At 59.6% G+C, this 19081-nt stretch overlaps 2 protein-coding genes across 3 annotated transcripts in view; both read left to right on the forward strand.

The window, feature by feature from the left end:
- Positions 1 to 3670, forward strand: part of SMARCC1 (SWI/SNF related, matrix associated, actin dependent regulator of chromatin subfamily c member 1) — a 93741-nt gene extending 90071 nt beyond the window's left edge. For both annotated transcript variants that reach the window (XM_030444915.1, XM_030444916.1), the window contains exons 27-28: positions 441 to 608; positions 2732 to 3670. In XM_030444915.1, the coding sequence (XP_030300775.1) occupies positions 441 to 608; positions 2732 to 2817 (254 nt within the window). In that variant the 3' untranslated portion in view covers positions 2818 to 3670. The remainder of the gene's footprint in view (positions 1 to 440; positions 609 to 2731) is intronic.
- Positions 3671 to 11738: 8068 nt separating this feature from the next.
- Positions 11739 to 18755, forward strand: CSPG5 (chondroitin sulfate proteoglycan 5). The gene is made up of 6 exons (XM_030446482.1): positions 11739 to 11808; positions 13550 to 13709; positions 13819 to 14766; positions 15853 to 16041; positions 17508 to 17580; positions 18699 to 18755. Exons 1-6 carry the CDS (start codon positions 11739 to 11741, stop codon positions 18753 to 18755), a joined length of 1497 nt encoding a protein of 498 aa, XP_030302342.1.
- Positions 18756 to 19081: the final 326 nt, after the last annotated feature.

The raw sequence follows: 19081 nt of genomic DNA on the forward strand, positions 1-19081 counted from the left end.
TAACTGAGTCTCACCATCATCTCCACCACCTAGATCAGAGGCTGAGCAACCTGGGTCTGTTCAGTCCTGAGAGGAGAAGGCTCAGGGGAGACCTTCTGACCATGTTCAGTACTTAGAGGGGGCTCCAAAGCAGCTGGAGACTCCCTGGGTACAAGGAGTCCCATGGACAGGACAAGGGGCAATGGGCACAAGGTGCTCCTGGGGACATTCCCAGTGGACACCAGAGGAAAATTGGTCCCCCTGAGGACAGTCAGACCTTGGAATGGTCTCCCAGGGGAAGGGGTGGATTCCCCCACTTGGGAAAGTTGGAAGTCTCAGCTCCATGGGTGCTGAGACATCTCAGATCAACAATAACATGAGAAGGGTTGGAGCAGATGGGCCTTGGGGTCCCTTCCAAGCTGACATTCCATGGGAACTCTCTCTCTTTGCTGCTCTTGCAGGTCAGATGCCAGGACCTGGCTCGATGATCCCTGGACAGCCCATGCCAGGCAGGATGATGTCAGCCAACATCCACCCAGCTGGTGGTGGCCCTGCCCCCCCGGGCATGTCACCCATGGCAGGAAATCTCATCGGACCTCGTGTTCCTCTGGCAGCTCCCAACGGGATGTGTAAGTGGATCTCCTGCAGGAAACTTTTTCAATGGACCTGGTGGGGCTTTTCTGTCTCTTTCCTCGTTGCCTGCAAAGTCATTGTAGTTGAAACCCCTTTATCTGCTGCAGGAATAATGGCAGCTGAGCAGGCTGGCAGGCAGAGCCTGGTGCCAGAGGTGTGCTTGAAGCTTTAAGTGCTCGTCTCCCCTCTGGGCATCCAAACATACTCCATTGTCCTTTATTTTATTTATAACATCCATTATTTTATTTATAACGACACTAAAGCTCCGTGGTCATTATCAAAAACCTCTCTCTTGATTTGAGGAAGAATGCACAGTAGAGGTTTGGGAATTAACTGCAGGTAAAGCTTTACATGGCTGAGGTGAGAATAGGATTCAGCTCAACAATACCTTGCTGAAAACTTTGCACCATGAAATTAAAGAGAGGGAGTCCTAATTAGGAAGAAGCAAAAGCTATGTTGGGAATGTTCTTTACATGGTAGAAATACCTGCACCTCCAAAGAGGAAGCTGATTTCTGCCAGATTAAAAAAAAAACAAAGCAGCTGAAGTCAGAGGCACTGGGTGAGTGATGTGAGTGAGGGTGAGAGTGGGGCCAGCCCCAGATCTCCAGAGGGAAGCTGGCAGGGGCTGCAGCAGGGTCCTTGCTCCCAAACTCCTCACTGAAGTTGTATTAGTTGCAGCCTGGAGCAAGCTGCTGCTCTGCTTCAGCTCAGCAGTTTTAAAGCCCCAAAATGTTATTTACTGAACCTATCACCTGCCAGGCAAGCATCCTGCTTCCCCCAAAGAAAACTGGGAAAAGCCACCCCAATTTGGGCTCAGGTGAAGGCAGCTGCTCCTTGGGGTTCAGCACCATAGGCACCAAGCACTCTGCTCCTTGTCCTGCTGCTGCTCCAGCTTCCCTTCATCCCCTTCCCTTTTTCTGAGCCTCTGCCACTGGGAATATCTGATGTCAGGTTGTGTTCCTGCTCACTGTCTTATCTTAATTTCCCTTTTTTTTCCCCTCTCCCTTCCTGAACAAGCCAGTCATGTTCCATGAGCATCTCCTCTCTGTGCACCAGGGCTGACCTCCTGCAGCCTGCATGGCTTTCCTCCTCCTTGCTGCATCTGTGGACTCCTCCACTTTTAACCTGCATACCCAGGGTAGACAAACATGTTGGAAAATAGAAAATAGAAAAAAAGCCATCTTCTAGAGCAGAGCTGTGGTGAGAAGTGCTCATTCCAGCTCTGAAAGTTGCTTCATGTCAACTTTGCCAGCTACAGAGCTGCATGCTGGACTCCTTTGCTGTAAAAAACAGGGATTTTTTTTCCTCATTTGAAGTCCACACAGTGCTTGGTGCTTGAAAAGCACAATAAAATGTGCAGTGGAGCTTCAGGAGATGGAGAAGCTGCAGCTGTGGTCACTTCTGGGGCCAGTCCTTGCTGCTTCTCCCTCACTCAGACGTTTACAGACACCTGGGCCTTGGGTTCCTTTTCCACATTTGGATCCCCCTGTGCTGGGCACTGCTGAGGCTGCACCCCCAATCCTGGGGTCAGTTCTGGGTCAGAAAAGAGATATTGAGGGGCTGGAGAGTGTGCAGAGAAGGGGATGGAGGTGGGGAAGGGTCTGGAGCACAAGGAGAAGGTCTGGAGAGCATGGAGGAGGGGCTGGAGAAGATGGAGAAGGGGATGGAGAAGTTGTGAGGAGCAGCTGAGGGCCCTGGGGGTGCTGATCCTGGAGCAGAGGAGGCTGAGGGGAGACCTTGTGGCTCTCTGCAACCCCCTGAGAGGAGGTTGGAGCCAGGGGGGGTCGGGCTCTGCTCCCAAGGAACAAGGGATGGGACAAGAGGAACTTTGGGCACAACTCAAGTTGTGCCAGGGGAGGTTTAGGTTGGAGCTGGGGAAGAATTTCTGCCTGGAAAGGGTTGTCAGGGCCTGGCCCAGGCTGCCCAGGGCAGGGCTGGAGTCCCCATCATCCCTGGAGGGGTTTCAGAGCAAACCCTGGGGATGTGGGGATGAGGGACATGGGCTGGGGGTGGCCCTGGCAGCCATTGGGCTCCATGATCTCAAAGTTCTTCTCCAAGCAGAAGGACTCTGTGATTCCTGCTCCTGCTGACTGTTTCTCTGCTGGTTTTATTTTGCAGATCCCCCTCCAGCACAGCCACCTCCACCAGCAGAAGGGGTGACCCCCCCTCCAGCAGGAGCCCCCCCGGCCTCAGCCGCTCCCTAAGCAGTCAAGGCAGAAGGAACTTCTACAGCAACAAAGTGGTGACCAAAAATGAAACTTCCTCAGTTACCTTCTGTTCCCTTGAGAGGTTTTTGCCTCCTGTTGGCCGTGTCTATGGCATCAAGAAGCACACCTACACTGAGTCTTTTGCCCCCTTCCTCTCCCCACCCTTTGTAACCTTGGTGCAGTGCTGGGCATTTTTGGGAAAGCTTTAGATGGAAGATGCCAGTAGTGCCTCCACGTTGCTGGTGGGAAGTCCTTCACACTTTGGTCTGCTTGCCTTTCAGGGCATGCTCCACTCTGGTTTCTTTCTTCTTGGTGTTTTGAGCTTTGGGTTCTCCTGGGAAGGGTCAAAACAAACAAAACCAAACAAACCAAAAGCTTTGAAGGTGGAGGCATCAGCTGAGCCTGAGGCTGTTGTAGCATGTGCCCTCTCCACCTACCTTTAACATTTTGGGTTCTCCAGGTAGAGCAAATCACCAAGATGGGATGGCAAACCAGAGTTTGGAGCAGAGAAGGGAAATCAGGGCATGCTGGTGCACAAACCATCAGCCATGGCTGTTGAGCTGATGGGTAAGGAGAGCAGCTGGGTCCTGGGGCTGCCTCGCTAACTTATTGAAAGGAAATAATGATCCAGGGCAAAGGAAGCCAGGAAGGAATCAATTGGAATAAAACCACTCAATGGTAGGAGTTTTCTTGCTCCGGTTTTTACCTTTCTTTTTGCCTTTGAAAGGTGGTAGCTGAACCTTCCCTCTGAGTAGTTTTTGGTACAGTAGCCAACTGAGGAATAAACCCGTGATTTTTAGTCCCTCCTTTTTGGAACATAGGCTTTTTACTTCTTAAAATGAACAAAATGAAAAAAAAAAAAAAAGAAAAAAAAAAAAAAGAAAAAGAAAAAAAAAACTGAAGTAGGTAGTGAAGAAGTGGTAGTGTAGGGGGTTGGGCTGGGATGGCTGGGGTGCAAATGCCAGAACTACCTCCTGCGGGTGGCCCAGGCGGGCAGAGGCAGCGAGCACGGTACGGGACAGTCACACCTCAGCTCTCACCAACCTGCCAGGGGGGATGTGGGGAAAGGAGGAGGGAGAGCTTGGGTTGGTCCTTGTTTGGGTTCTGAGCCCTTTTTGTTGTGGAAGAGGGCTTGACAGGTTTCCTTGGCAAGGGTTTGATGGTTGCTGCCTTATGTCAAGTGTGGCTTTCAGTGACCAAGTGCGAGGTCCAAGGCTTGACCAGAGGGAGATCTCCCAAAGAGCTGAAACCCACAGAACCACTTGTACTATGAAAAACAAACAAGCAAACAAAAGTGATTTGTTTTGAAGAGCACTCAGGTGATTTCCTCATCCATGGTAATGGTTGAACTTCCCAGGTCCTGAGTTGTGAGTGTGGAGGTCCCAGTTCTGGGCTCCTTGGTACTTCCAGCACATAGGAACGCTGCTTCCCACCGCCCAGCTGGGAGCATCCTCAGTGCCTGCAGCACAGAAGGGTCAGGGCCTGCCTGCCTTCTGCCTTCCACCTCCCACAAAGGAAATTCATCCCCCGGGTTCCTTTCTTTCCCCTCTCCAGGGTCTTTGGGGTGGTGAGAATGGGACATTTTTCTGGTTTAGAATAACCTCAGGTTGTTTTTAGCGTGATCGGCTTCAAATCTAAAGGGTCCAGGTGGAGACTTATTTTTTACTGTCCTCGTGGTGATCCTCCAGGACACCTGAATCCCTGACACTGTCGTGTTTCTGTATAAATAAAACATGTGCTGATTTTTTTCATCTGATCCTCTGTACAGGGCCGGTTTTATTCCTGCGACGCAGCAGCCACCCAATTTTGTGAAACAGATAAAATAAAATTGGTTTTTTGTACAAAGCTTGTGCTGCTGGGTCTGGAGTCTCCTTTTCCCCTCCCTGTGTGTGGTGCATGAGGTGAGAAGTGTTGCTGTGATCCAGGAATGCTTTGGGGGCTGCATCTTTACCTCCACAGAAGAACCAATTGTTTAATTCACATCTTTCCTCTTTAGACCTTTTTCTGTCTCCTGCAGGACTCCAGGGTCTGCCAGGGGAATTTGGTGTCTTGGATTCAACTGAAACCAGGAATTCAGTCTGGATTATGTTCTAAAATCTCCTGCTGCTTCCTCAGGTGAAGGCTTTTTCCTCTGAGTAAGCATTCCTGGGCATCCTGGATGGGGGATGGCCCCAGTTCCTCCTCATACCCTAATGCTTGAAGCCCAGGGATGGAGATGCCCCCCAGGACATCCCACAAAAAACCATCCCCAGCTGAGGATTCCTCTTTTGTTGCTGTGGGAGGTCCCTGGGGCTGGGGTCTTCTGCTGAACCCTCCCTTGGTGGCTTCTCGGTGCTCCTCTTGTTTAGGGCCGAGTAGGAAAGAGAAGGAGCTCTTTGTGCCTTTGCAGTCCAGGTGTCTTCAGCAAGGCTCATCCCTTGCAATCCACCCTTCCTGTCCTGTGACATGGTCAGTGATGGTCACTTGGCCTCCTCTCATCTTGAAATTTTATCCAAGGAATGCAGAATACAAGGTAGAGCATCAAATCCCACACAGGTTTGGGTTGGAAGGGACCTTAAATCCCCCCCAGTGCCCCCCCTGCCATGGTCAGGGACCCCTCCCCCAGCCCAGGGGGCTCCAAGCCCCATCCAACCTTCAACACTGCCAGGGATGGGGCAGCCACAGCTTCCTTGGGCAACCTGGGCACCCAGGGGCTCAGCACCCTCACCCCAAACAATTTCTCCCTCCCTCCCTCCCTGCCCAAGATCTCCTCTCCATCTCCCCTCTCCCAGCTCCAAACCCTTCCCCCTCGCAGGCTCCCATCCCTCCAGGCCCTTGTCCCAAGTCCCTCCCCAGCTTTCCTGGAGCCCCTTCAGGCACTGGAAGGTGCTCTAAGGTCTCCCCATTGCAGCCTTCTCTTCTCCAGCCTCAACACCCCCAACTCTCTCAGCCTGGCTCCAGAGATGACAAGTGTCAATTCCTGACCAAGTTTTAATGTTTAGGGGCCTTTAAACCTTTGCAGTCATAGGAGGTGGCTGGGAACAGGCTGCTGTCTTGACAGAAACAAAAAGTGAAGTTGAGTGGAGGTCTGGATGTGGTTTAGGATCATGGTTTTGGTGTCTGGGTGTTGAATCCTCATCAGTTGGGCACTGAAGATGTGGTGGAAGGCAGTACCAAGGGGCTGGGGTCAGGCACAGAGTGAGTAATTAACCCTCCAAAGAACTTCCCACCTCTGGAGATGATGCTCTGCTGTGCAGCTCTCTGGTTTTTAACACTGGTGCCTTCTGGGCAGGAGAAGTGTGGGGCAGTGAACCAGGACCAGGCGCTCATCTCCACTTCCTAAAAATACCAAAAAACCTTTCCCCATTGTGGCTGGGTCCTGTCTGGCAGTACCAGCTCCACCATGTGGTTCCTGAAAAGCTGTGTTTTATTTATTTTTTTTTTCCTGCCTGACTCAAAGCCAAAAATCCACCCAGGAACACCCCCAGGGTTTGGGGGTGCAAATACCTGAGTGTGCATCATCCTCTGACAGCATTGGTTGGATTGGAGGTTGGATTGGATGAGTTTCCAGGTTTGAGGTTTTTTCCCAACCTGAACAACTCTGTGATTTTACAATTCTTCATTCCTGCATTTTTCCCACAGGAAACTTAAAACCAAAGGATTTGTCTGGGCTGGAAACTCCTTTTCAAACTCAGGTGGGTTTTGTAGCCCCAAGTACGACAGAGCTGGGGACAACCCTGCTGGACATCACCACCACCACCCCAAAATCCCAGTAGGAAACGATGTTCCCTGGGAGGCAGCAGGGATCTGGGTGACCTGCCAAGGGTCTGGCTGTGCCGGGGCTGCTCTCCAGGAACACTGCTGCTCTTTGTCTGCACCGTCTCCCGTCCTCTGTCCCCGTGGGAATTTCCCCTTTCATCGGAATCTCCTGACACTGCCGGGGGTCACAGGGCCAGGACCCTGCTCAGCAGCTCCTGGAGCTCTCAGGCAGTGGGATGTGGCCTGGAGGCTGCAACAGGGAAGCCAAAGGGTGAGGATTTGGAAGAGTTCCTTTTCCAAAATGCCTGTTTTATTCTCCTATAGGATCATAGAATGGTTTGGGTTGGAAGGGACCTCCCAAGGTCCCCCAGTCCCAGCCCTGCAGTCTCAGGGACACCCTCACCCAGCTCAGGGTGCTCAGAGCCTCCTCAAGCCTCACCTTGAACATCTCCAGGGATGAGGCCTCGCCCCCCTCCCTGGGCAGCCTGGGCCATGGATCCACTGCCCTCCTGGGAAAGGACTTTGTGGATGTGTGACAAGAACAATCTGGTGTCCATCCAAACCACAGCTCTGGCATGCTGCTGGGTTTCCCCTGGGGTGTTTGGTGATGGTGATGATTGTTCCTGTGTGCTGGTGCCAAGGGTGCCCTCCTGGGTGCCCACTGCTGAGCTGAGCAGGATCCATGGGGAGGAGTGATGGGTGCCTGGATCTGCTGGACAACAACCTGGAGCAGCCACTTCCATGGTACAGGGTGAGCCCTGTCCCAGCTGGGGGACATCTCCTTGGACGGACTTGTTCCATTGGAAGAGCCACAGATCCCTGCAGTCCCTTATTCCCTCCTGGCACTGGGGACAATGACATTGTAGAAGAGGCACAGAAATGGAGACTCTGCCCTTGGGGGATGCTCAGGCTGGAGCTGATTTCTTGTCCTCTCCTGTTAGAATTTTGGCCTCCAAATGAAATGGAGCCCAAGTCTTGGAGATCATTAAATGCCCGTGACCCATCTTGAGAGGAGAGGTGTGTGGTCACCTCTGGGGCTCAGATCATCTGCCCTCCTCAGCTTCTTCCCTTTCCACTGGCTGAAGTGGTGTCTTCACTCCTTCTCCTACACTGTCCAGGAGCTGCCTGGAGTCATCCTGGGTTCCCACAGCAAAAGCAAAGCCTTGAAGACAAAAAGCCTTTCTGCAGAGGGTTCAGTGTCCTCTTGGCAATATTTCAATGTACTAAACCTGTTTCTTGAGCTGAGCAGGAGAGGTGGGGAAGGTGCCACCCCTTGCAGGGGACTCAGCCTGTGCCATGAGGGCTCTGTCACTTCTTGCAGGGCTGTGAACACAAAAGGTGCTGAGCACAACTGATGGGTGCTGAGCTGGGTCCTCGGGATGTGATGCTTGGTCCTCAGGATGTGACTCTGGGTCCTTGTGTTGTGGTGTTTGGTCCTCCCAAGGTGATGCTGAGTCCTTGGTACAGGGGGCTCAGCTGTTAGGATGCAGTGCTTGCTCTTCAGGTTGTGGTTCTTGCTCCTTGGGAACAATCCCAGACTGGTTTGGGTTGGAAGGGACCCTCAAGACCACCTTGTTCCAACCCCCTGCATGGGCAGGGACACCCCCACTAGCCCAGGCTGCTCAACCTCACTTAAACCCTTGAGCCCAACACAGCAGCTCTGTGCTGGCCAAGCAGGGTTGGTTTTTTGGGAAGACACCAACTTGGTTATCCCTCTGAGCAGAGGTGGGAGAAGGTCTGGGCAGCTCCAGCACCTCTGGGTGCCCAGAGGATGCAGGTCCAGGGGCTGCACCCACTGCTGCTGGGTCTGTCCTCAGCATCAGCCCCATCCTGGGGACTCAAGGCCGGGTTGGATGGTGAGAGGTGTCCCTGCTGCCCATGGTTTGGTCAACTCAAACCTTTCCAGGATGACTTTGGGTGACAGGGATTTCCAGCTGGGGGCTGGGAGCAGTTCTGGTGGGTGAGGGACCCGTGGTGGTGAATTTGCTCCCTGCAGAGCAGGTTGGGGGTGTGAGGGGCTGTGGGCAGTGAGGGGGAGAGGTCCCAGGGGGTCTGGAGGAGGCTGCTGGTGGATTTATAAGTCTGGGGGCTGAAGCAGGTGGTGGGGTCCTTCAGCCAAGGGTGTCACCTCGGGTCTCAGCACCTCCAGCTGTTCCCCATTTGCCCAAAGTTCCCCCTGGCTGAGCTCTGAGGAGGCTTCAGGAGAGGGAATTCTCCCATGCCCAAAGCTGGGGCAGATAACACCAACCCCTAGGGTCAGCTCAGCGTTTTCTGGGGTCAGGATTTCTTTGCACTTCTCTGGTAATTGTTGATCACCAAAAGAAACCCAAAACCAACCAAAAAAAAAAAAAAAAAACCCAAATTGGGTAAGTGGGTGGTTTGAGCATCTCTGGGAGCAGGGAGAGGAGGGAGGATGTGAAGCCTGGAGAGGGGAGCAGGGGGGGGGAAGAAAAGGTGGGGGAGAAGTGCAGCCCCCAGCCCTCCTGCCCCCTCCATTGCCCCCCTGGAATTCCCAGGTCTGATGGAGCCACCGGGGGTGATGGGGTTGGTGGGGGCAGAGCTGGTGGGAAGGAGCCCACAGGGTGAGGAGCAGGAGCCTGTCCTGCACCTCCTCCATCTGTCCCCAGGGCGTCCCTGATCCTAATCCAATCTGTCACCTGCCCCCAGGTGGGTGCTGGAGATGCCTCCAGATGCTTTTGGGGTGGAAGGAGGAAGATGTTCCTGTGGGTTTTGGGAGACCCCAAAATTCATCCCCTGTGTCCCAGGACTTGGGGGGGTGATGGGTGTGGGGCATGCCAACACCACCCCACACTTGTGTCCCATAGATCCTGTGGGATCCAGGGCAGGGGCCCTGCTCTGGGTGGTGCTCAGCACCCTGGGGTGTCACAGGCTGCAGCTCCCTGGGTGCTGACACCCTGAGGGGTCCCCACTGAGCTGACCATGGCCGAGGCTTGGGAGGAGGGGGGGGGGGGGTCTCCTTGGTGGCAGGGGGGATGCTCCAGGACAAGGTGCCCCAGGTGACAGGACCAGAGCCACCCAGCCCCACCAGAGAGGAGGAGATGGTGACCCAGGACCCCAAGGACTCGTGGAGCCTCCATGGGGGAGGTCTCCAACCTGAGGTGGGCTCGGGGTGAGGAGGGGGTGGGGAGGGGAGGGGGGGGTTGTCCCAGGTGGTCTCCAGGTGTCCCCTGAGCTCTCCTGTTCCCCAGGGTCACTGGAAGCTCCCATGGACCTGAGGAGCCCCAACCACTTGGGCATCACCACCTGGACCCCTCGCTGCCCCGTGCTGGGAAAGGACTTTGGGGGACAGGATGGGCCCCTCGGCACCCCCAGGATCCTCACCCCCTTCCCTCACCCTCCAGGGCTGCCACGCTGGGAGGGGGGGACACGGAGACCCCCGGCCACAGCGTGGGGCCTCTTCCTGACCCTCTCCCCCCGTGTCCCCTCACCCATCCCACGGCCCCTGGGACGGTCCCCTTGGAAACGCATCCCGGGGTGGAAGCCTGGGGAATATTAAGCAGGTGCAGCCCCCTCCATCCCCCTTGGAGCAGGGACAGAGTGGGGTTTGTTCCCAGCACTGCAGCCGAGGAGGGGGAATGGAGATCCCCACAAACCCCCCCCCAGCCCTCCATCACCCCATGGCCTCCCCTCGGGGTGGGATGGGGTTGGGGGGGCCGTGGCTGAGCTGATGGGGTCCCACCCGTGGGCTGGGGGGCACTGAAATGGGCTCCTCTGGGAGCACCCACTGCCCCCCGGGCCCCCCAGCCCTGTCCCCAGCATCCTGCCCAGGGATGGGGGGTGGGCAGGGGGTGGGCAGGGGGTGGGATGCAGGAGCAGCCATGGCCCACACGTTCCTGCTCCGTGGGTGGGGAAGGACACACGGGTGACCTTGGGATGCCTGGAACAGGCCCTGCAGGATGAGGTGGCTGTGGGGTGGGGGGCAGGGGACAGCAGGGCAGCCCCTCACCCATCCAGGGTGCACCCAATGCAACCTGGGGGGGGTCCCGATGGGGGTGTTTGTCCCCAACAGAGCCACCCGCAGAGGTGGCCTCAAGGGCAGTGGGGAGGGGGCAGTGGGTTTGGGGTGGAAGGGGGTGATGGGGAGGGGATGGAAGTGGGGGGGTGGTGAGGGGTTTATGGGGGGGGGGGAGTGGTGGTGGTGGCACCTGCAGAGTTTGGGTTGGTGTCACCTCCCCCCCCGTGTGGCTCTGGGCAGTCTGAAGGTAGAACCTTGGGCTATGGGTGGCCCAGGGGTCCTTCTGTGACCCCCCCCTGCCCACACCCCCACCCTGTGCCACAGGAGACCCTGGGACAGCTGCTTCACCCCAGAGTTCTGGTGTCTAGGGGGGGGGGCTGTGTGTGAGTGGGGGGCTCAGGGGTGCAGACTGGGGGCCCCCCTGCACCCGCTGAGGACGCTGGGGCAGGGATGGGACCCCCCCCCCCTCAGTGCAGGAGCAGTTTTGGGGGACAGTGAAGAATCCCAGTACTTTGGGGGGGGGGGTGCCCATTGCAGGGGTGCCCCCCCCATACAGGAGCAGTTTGGGTGGGGGGTCAGAGAGGGATTTTGGTGCTGGGGTGTGCAGGGGGTCCTGGTGCAGGGTTCCCCTCTCGCCCCCCCCCCACCCCCCGTGCAGGAGCAGTTTTGGGGAAAATTGGGAATCCTGGTGCTGGGGGAGGGGGACACTGGGATAGGACCCACAATGCTGGCACTGGCGGGGGGGGGAGATGCCGGGGGGTTTGTCCTGGTGCAGGGAGGAGCCCCCCCATTAAGGAGAAGATTTGGGGGTGAGGGGTGGGGGTAGCTGGGGGGAGGGAGATGGCGGGATGGGTCCCCCCGCTGCTCTGCGGCGTGGGCGGGGGGTGCAGGGTTCCCCCCTCAGTGCAGGAGCAGTTTTTGGGGGGGGGGGTTGGGATGGTTCTGCTGCCCTGGGGGGGGTCCCGCGGACCTGGGGGGGGATGCTGAGGAGGGAGGGAGAAGGGGGGGGATGTGGTGGTGGTCCCGGTTCCGTCCCAACCCTTCCCGCGGGCGGGGCCGCTCTCAGCCACCGCCCCCCGCCCATCCCGGCCCCCCCCTCCCCTCCCCTTCTCCGTTCCCCCCCCGGCGGAGGGAGCGCGGGGCGCGGGGCGCGGGCGGAGCCGCTGCCGGTGCCGCTGCCGGTGCCGGTTCGCTCCATGCCGCCATGGCCCCCCGGCCCCGCGCCCCCCTCGCCCCCCTGGCCCTGGCCCTGCTGCTGGCGATCGGTGCCCTCGGTGCGTACCGGGGATGATGGGGGGGGGAAGGGGGGCTCGGGGGGGCTGCGCTCCGGGATGGGGCCGCATCCAGCACCGGGGGGGGATCGGGGGATCGGGGCTTTGGGGGGCAGCATCCTGGGGTGGGGGCTGGGGAGCACCTGCAGGGAGATGAAGAGGGTGGGGGCAGCGATGGGGGGGGGGGCTCTGCGATCCCCAGCAGGGGCTGCATTCCTCTGCAGGCAGCGGGAGAGGGGGGGGATCCCCTTGGAGGGGGATGGATCCCTTGGGGGGGGTGGATTCTCTTGGAGGAGGGGCTGGATCTCTCGGGAGGGGTGAATCCCCTTGGAGGAGGGGCTGGATCCTTGGGGGGGGGGGGGAAGGGGGGGACTGGATCCCCTTGTGAAGGGAATGGATCCCATTGCAGGGAGCTACATCCTCTTGCAGGGGGGGCTGGATCCCATGGAGAGGGCTGGATCCTCTTGCCGGGGGCTGTACACCTTGGGGGAGTGGGGACAGATCCATTTAGGGGGGGCTGGATCTCCTCGTAAAGCGGCTGGATCCCGTCGCAGGGGGCTGCATCCTTTTCCAGGGCGGGCTGGATCCTTTTGGGAGGGGCTGGATCCCCTTACCGGGACCTGGATCACTTAAGGAGGGGCTGGATCCCTTTGGGAGGGGCTGGATCCCCTTGCCGGGAGCTGGAACCCTTTGTGGGGGAGAGATCCCCTTGCAGGGGGGGGTTTGGGTCTCCTGGTGTGTAGGGGGCACCTCTGCAGGAGGCTGAGGAGGGCTGGATCCCCTGGATCCCCTTGGTTGAGGGGCTGGATCCTTTGGAGAGGGGGCTGGATCTGTCCCTGTGTATGTGGAGTGCACTGGCAGGAACCAGAGGAGGGATGGATCCCCTTGTTGGGGGGGGGGGGACTGCATCCCCTTCTGTGTATAGGGGACACTTGGAGGAATCAGAGGAGGGCTGTGTCCCCTTGCAGAGGGACTGCATCCCTTTGTGGGGGGCTGGATCCCTTTGGGAGAGCTGGATTCCTCTCCTGGGGGCTGAGTCCCCTTGTAAGGGGGTTGGAACCCTTGGAGGGGGGGGCTGGATCCCCTTGCAAGGGGTTGTATCCCTTGGGAGGGGGCTGGAGCTCCTTGAAGGGGACTGGATCTCCTTACTGGGGGCTGGAACCCTTAGGAGGGGGCTGGAATCCATTAGAGGAGGAGCTGGATCCCCCTGAAAGGGCTGGATCCCTTGGGAGGGGCCTGGGTCCCTTGGGGGGGGGGGGGGCTGGATCCCCTGTAAGGGTTTGGAATCCTTGTAGGGGGCTGAATCCCTTTGCAGGGACTGGATTCCCTTCTTGGGGGCTGCATCCCCCTGTGTGTGTGTGGGGGGGGGGAATCAGGAGAGTGTCCTTGCCCTTGCCGAGGGTCTGGGGGGGTCCAGGGGCATCTTGGCTGGGGGGAGCGGGGGGTGTTTGAGGGTTTGTGTCACGGTTGGGGGGGGGGTTGCATATTTGGGGGTGATGACTGTGGCTGATGCTGGTGCAGGGGGGCGGGGGGTGTCCCACAGAGCCGGGGTTTGCCCCTTCGGTCCTTGTGGGATTTTGTAAAAAATATGAGGGGCCGTGCAGCTCTTTTCCCCCCCCTCCCCAAAATGCTTTGTCACAGTGCTGGTGGGTGTGAGATTGAGCTAATGGGGACCCCCTCCCGGCCACCGCAGCCCCCCAGGGTCGGGGGGCATCTCTGTCACTTCTTTCTTATCCCCCTCCAGCGTCCGAGTGGCCCCCCCAAAACGCCAGCGAGGCCGAGGGCTGGGAGGAGAGCAGCCCCCCACGGCGGGACCCGCCCGGCAGAGACCCCCCGGGGGGGCCCAGCAACGGCACCAGCCCCGGGGCGACCACGGTGGGCGAGGAGCCCCCTGCGGGACCCCAGTTAGAGCCCTCGGGGGGGGGGCACGGCCGCCACCACGGACCCAGCGGCGGGGCCGGAGGGGTGCGCGGGGTGCTTGGGGGAGGGGGACCCCAGCGCTTTGCCCCCCAGCCCCGGCCCGGCGGGGGACGGCCAAGCGGCGGTGACCTGGCCCGGGGACGGGGAGACGGTAGCGCTCGGTAGCCCCGAGGAGCCGGGGAGCGGCGAGAGGCCCACACGAACCTCCCTGCCCAGCCCTGGGGGTCCCGGGGCCGCCCCGCCGAGCCCCCCCGCCCAGCCGTCGCCCACCGACTCCGCCGAGACGGCCGGGGGCTCGGCAGCCCCTCTGACCCCCGTCTTGGGCCACCCCGGCCCCGACTCGGGGGGTCCCCCGGAGTTCTGGGGGGCCGCATCCAGCCCGGCCCCGGCGCAGGGGGCTCGGGGCCGAACCGATCTGACCTGGCTGGAGGAACCCGGGACCATCACCCCGGACCCGGCCGAGCTGCCCACCGACCGGGCGGCCTCGGAGATCATCGACGTGGATTACTACGATTTGTTCGAGGGGGGCGAGGGGCTGGGGGGCTTCCCCGGGGGCAGGCGGGGGGGGCAGGCGGGGGGCTCGGGGCGGCGGCGGGAGCCCGAGGGGGCGGCCACGCCGTGGGGGCTCCACGACCTCTACGACGACTTCACCTCCTTCGACGAAGCCGATTTCTACCCCACCACCTCCTTCTACGCCGAGGGCGACGAGGAGGGGGACGAGATGGAGGAGGAGGAGGAGGAAGATGAGGAGGAAGAGGAAGATGGCGGGCTAGAGGACGAGAACGGCTACCGGCCACCCGCCTCCCCCCTGCCCGGCCTCCAGCCGGCCCCGCGGGACCCCGGCCCCACCGATCGCCGGGAGATGGCCCCAGCGCAGCCCCCCAGCCCCACGGCCCGGGCCCGGCCCGAGAACGGCAGCGAATGCCCGAGCGGGTACGTGAGGCACAACAGCTCCTGCCGCTCCCTCTGCGACCTCGTCCCCAGCTACTGCCACAACGGCGGCCAGTGCTACCTGGTGGAGAGCCACGGGGCCTTCTGCCGGTAAGGGACGGGGTCCCCGGGGCTTCACGGGGGTGCTGGGGGGAGGGAGGGGGCTCTCTGTCACCCTGCACCCCATCCTTGGACTCTCCATCACCTTACACCCCATGCCTGACCTCCCTGTTTCCCTGCATCCCATCCCTGGGCTCTCCATCACTCCCTGCACCCCATCCCTGGGTGCTCTGTCACTCCCTGCATCCCCTCCCTGGGTGCTCTGTCACCCCCTGCACCCCATCCCTGGGTGCTCTGTCACCCTTCACCCCATTCCCAGCCTCTCCATCACCTGCACCCCATCCCTGACCTCTCCATTCCCATGCATCCCATCTCTGGACTCCCCAGCTCCTTGTACCCCATTTCTGGGCTCTCCAGTCCCTGAGTACCCCATCCCTGGGCTTTCCCTCTCTGCACCCCATCCTTGGGTTCTCCACCCCCCCTGCATCCCAATCCCTGAGTTCCCCATTCCCAGTCTCTTCACACCCCTTACCCCCCCATCCCCTGCAAACCCCACCCAGCTCCCTTGTCCCCCTGCAGCCCCGTCCCACCAGGAGCCCCAGGGGCTGTCCCAGTCCCCTGAGGGGTGGCTGGGCAGGAACTGGGTCAGGGCAGAGCAGCCCAAGTTCCAGCACCTCTGTGCTCATCAGCCCCAACTGATCTGTGCCCTGTGGCTCTAGGGGGACAAGGGTGTCCCCCATGGTCACCCCACTCCCCTCCAGGGCTCCATGGAGCTGGGAGCTGTGGGCTTCAGGGGATGAGCATCCCCTGGGTGGGTGGGGAAACCCCACTCCTGGTGTCCCCTAGTGTCACCCACCTCACTTGGCCCCACTGTTTGGGGAGGGGTCACCCCCTTGGGGACCCATTCATTCCATTCCCCTGTGATCTGCCTTGTTACAGATCTTGGTGTTCCCTGAGTCTGCTCCCATGTTTCCCTGGTTATAGATCTTGGTGTCCCCTGAAGATGCTCCCATGTTTCCCTGCTCTCAGATGTTGGTGTCCCCTGAGGCTGCTCCGTGGGACGGGGACACACCTCTCTTTGGGGTGGGAGGCTCTCTAAGTGTGTTGTACCCCCCCTGACCCCAACCCCCCTGGCAGGTGCAACACGCAGGACTACACGTGGCACAAGGGGACACGCTGCGAGGCCATTGTCACCGACTTCCAGGTGATGTGTGTGGCCGTGGGCTCAGCTGCCCTGGTGGTGCTGCTGCTCTTCATGCTCACTGTCTTCTTTGCCAAGAAGCTCTACCTGCTCAAGACAGAGAACAGCAAACTGCGCAAGACCAAGTGAGTGGGGCAGGGCTGGCACCCCCCCAAAACAACCCCAGAAATTGTCCTCAGCCTCCCCGGGGTGGCACCCTGACAACAGCAATTTATTTGGGTGGTCTCGTTTCCCAGGGGTGGCACTGGATGTGGTCACATCCCTGCGTGGTGGCATCAGGACAACCTCCCCCCCCCCCGAGCCCTATCCCAGGGACTCTGTGGCTTTGTGGCTCCTGCTCCCCCCACGGTTAATCCTTTAAAGCTGCTCCTGACTGGCACCAGTTAATCTGCTGCACTGGGAGCTGGGGCCACCAGCTGGGCTGGCCAGGCTGCCCAGAGGCCACCAGAGATGGTCCCCAGGGACAGGGTTGGCATGGGCTGAGGTGGAGGTCACCCCCCAGCCCATCACTCACTGCCCAGCTCCCTGGAGATGGGGAGGAGAAAACCCTCCCAGCCTGGGGCCCTAATGAGCTGTTAATTAGTGTTGGGAAGTGCCAAGTGTAATTAACAGACAAACTCCCTGCCAGCCCATGGGTCTCTCTCTGCTGTCCCCAGCACTGGCACCTCCTGTCTGCCCTGGGCTGCCCTCACTGCTCCCTGCAGGGCTGGGGGGGGGTTGAACCCCCCAAAATCCCCTGATCTGGGGCATTGAGCCCCAAACCTTCAGCCCTGGGGACATTTATCCCCCAACTCCCTGGTCTGGGAGCATTTAATCCCTACATCTCCATCCCTTGGGACATTTAGCCCCCCCATACCTCCTGATCTGGGGGGATTTAGCCCCAAATCCCCTCATCTAGGGGCATTTAACACCCCAATCCCCAGATCTGGAGCATTTAAGCCCCAAACCCTGGGGACATTTATCCCTAAACCTTGGAGCTGGGGTCACTTGCCCCTCAGTCTCCATAGCCTGGGAGCATTTAGCAACCCCAAGCCTGTAGATGTGGGGTATTTAGCCACCAAACCTCCATCTCTGGGGACATTTAGCCCCCAGACCTCCATTCTTGGGAAGATATAATCCCCAAACCCCAGAGCTGGGGGACATTTACCTCCACACCCCCTGATCTGGGGACATTTAATCCCCCAAGTCCCCAAACCTGGGGCATTTAAGCCCTAAGCATCCATCCCTGGGGACTTTTATCTCCCAAACTAAATCCCAAACATTTAACCCCCCTCAAGCCCTCAGATCTGGAACATTTAAGCCACAAACCTCCATCCTTGGGGACATTTATCCCTAAACCTTGGAGCTGGGCTGACTTAGCCCCCAAATCTCCATAGCTTGGGAGCATTTACCCACCCCCACCACCTCCGAGCCTCCAGATATGGGGTATTTAGCCTCCAGAGCTCCATCCCTGGGGACATTTAGCCCCCAACCCCTAAATCTGGAGGCAATGAACCCCGAGATCTGGGACATCTCATCCAAACATGTGCCAGGGGGTGCTGGTGATATCCCCAGCTTCACCCCCCCTCTGTCTTCTCCTCTCCCCCCACAGATACCGCACCCCCTCTGAGCTGCACAATGACAACTTCTCCCTCTCCACCATCGCCGAGGGCTCCCACCCAAACGTAAGGACTGTCCCTTCCTGGCATTGTCCCCTCCTTGCTGTCCTACCCGTGTCCCTCTTGTCTGTCCCCCTCCCAGCACCCGTGGTCCCCTCATTGCCTGGGGGGTGGCATCACTGCTGGGACCTTCTGCACCCTCATCCCAACGTGGCCACCACTCTGTCCCCTCTCCATGGGGGTCCCTGCTGTGCCATCCTGCCCCCACTACCAAACCAGGACAGGCAGGGGGTTGGTGGCCCCCTGCCCCATCCCTGGGGAGCCACCATCAGGAGTTGGTGGCTTTGGCAGTGGGGAGGGGGACATTGCAGTTGTGGCTCTGGGAGATGATGCTCCTCAGCTGGGGTGTTGTTGGGGGGAGCTCGGTGTCCACCCCAGCAGCAGAAGGACACGGAGCTGCTGGAGCCAGTGCAGAGGAGGCCCTGGAGCTGCTGGGAGGGCTGGAGCAGCTCTGCTCTGGAGCCAGGCTGAGAGAGTTGGGGGTGTTGAGGCTGGAGAAGAGAAGGCTGCAATGGGGAGACCTTAGAGCACCTTCCAGTGCCTGAAGGGGCTCCAGGAAAGCTGGGGAGGGACTTGGGACAAGGGCCTGGAGGGATGGGAGCCTGCGAGGGGGAAGGGTTTGGAGCTGGGAGAGGGGAGATGGAGAGGAGATCTTGGGCAGGGAGGGAGGGAGGGAGGGAGGAATTCCTTGGGGTGAGGGTGCTGAGCCCCTGGGTGCCCAGGTTGCCCAAGGAAGCTGTGGCTGCCCCATCCCTGGCAGTGTTGAAGGTTGGATGGGGCTTGGAGCCCCCTGGGCTGGGGGAGGGGTCCCTGACCATGGCAGGGGGGGCACTGGGGGGGCTTTCAGGTCCCTTCCAATCCAAACCATCCCATGGTGTGGACAACAGCAGTGGGAGAGCGATGCCAGAGGCTGAAACTCTGGGCTGCTGCTGGCGTGGACAGAACACGAGTGTGTGTGTGTGGGTGTGTGTGGGTGTGGGTGTGTGTGGGTGTGTGTGGGTGTGGGTGGGTGTGGGTGTGTGTGGGTGTGTGGGTGTGTGTGTGGGTGGGTGTGGGTGTGGGTGTCCTCCCCCTGTCCCCTCAGAGTCGCTCTCCCAATCTTTTGTCTTTCAAACCCCAAACAGAGAGAAGCAAAGGGCTGTGCTGAGCGGGACCTGGAGGAGGACCTTAGGTCCCTCTAATCCTTGTTCCCCGTCTGCCCACCGCCCGCAGAGCCGCTGTGTCTGCTGCTGCTCAGCCCCTGGCAGGAGGCTCCCGGAGCCACTCAGCGAAATCTTGGGATGAAATTTGGTGCTGTTTCTCCCCAGCATCCGTGCCGGGGTCTGACCCATCTCTCGTCCCCTCTCTGGGATATGGAGAGCCCCGGGGCAGTGCCCGGGAGGCGGCGTGACAAGAATGAGGAGGGTCAACACCCCCCCGTGTGAAAGGGGCTGCTGTGGGGAGGTGTTGGATGACTGGGGAGAGCTGGGGCAGCCCCTCTGCTGGGTGAGGAGCTCACTGCTCCTGC

This window comes from Calypte anna, chromosome 2 (genome assembly GCF_003957555.1).
Source record: "Calypte anna isolate BGI_N300 chromosome 2, bCalAnn1_v1.p, whole genome shotgun sequence".
Taxonomy (NCBI): Eukaryota; Metazoa; Chordata; class Aves; order Apodiformes; family Trochilidae; genus Calypte; species Calypte anna.

What these genes read in the sequence shown, in the direction of transcription:
- CSPG5 (XM_030446482.1), top strand. Translation starts at nt 11,739, where the DNA reads ATGGCCCCCCGGCCCCGCGCCCCCCTCGCCCCCCTGGCCCTGGCCCTG. An exon ending in AGCCACGGGGCCTTCTGCCG is followed by an intron (nt 14,767 to 15,852) that starts GTAAGGGACGGG and finishes CCCCCCTGGCAG; the next exon opens with GTGCAACACGCAGGACTACA. An exon ending in AGCAAACTGCGCAAGACCAA is followed by an intron (nt 16,042 to 17,507) that starts GTGAGTGGGGCA and finishes CTCCCCCCACAG; the next exon opens with ATACCGCACCCCCTCTGAGC.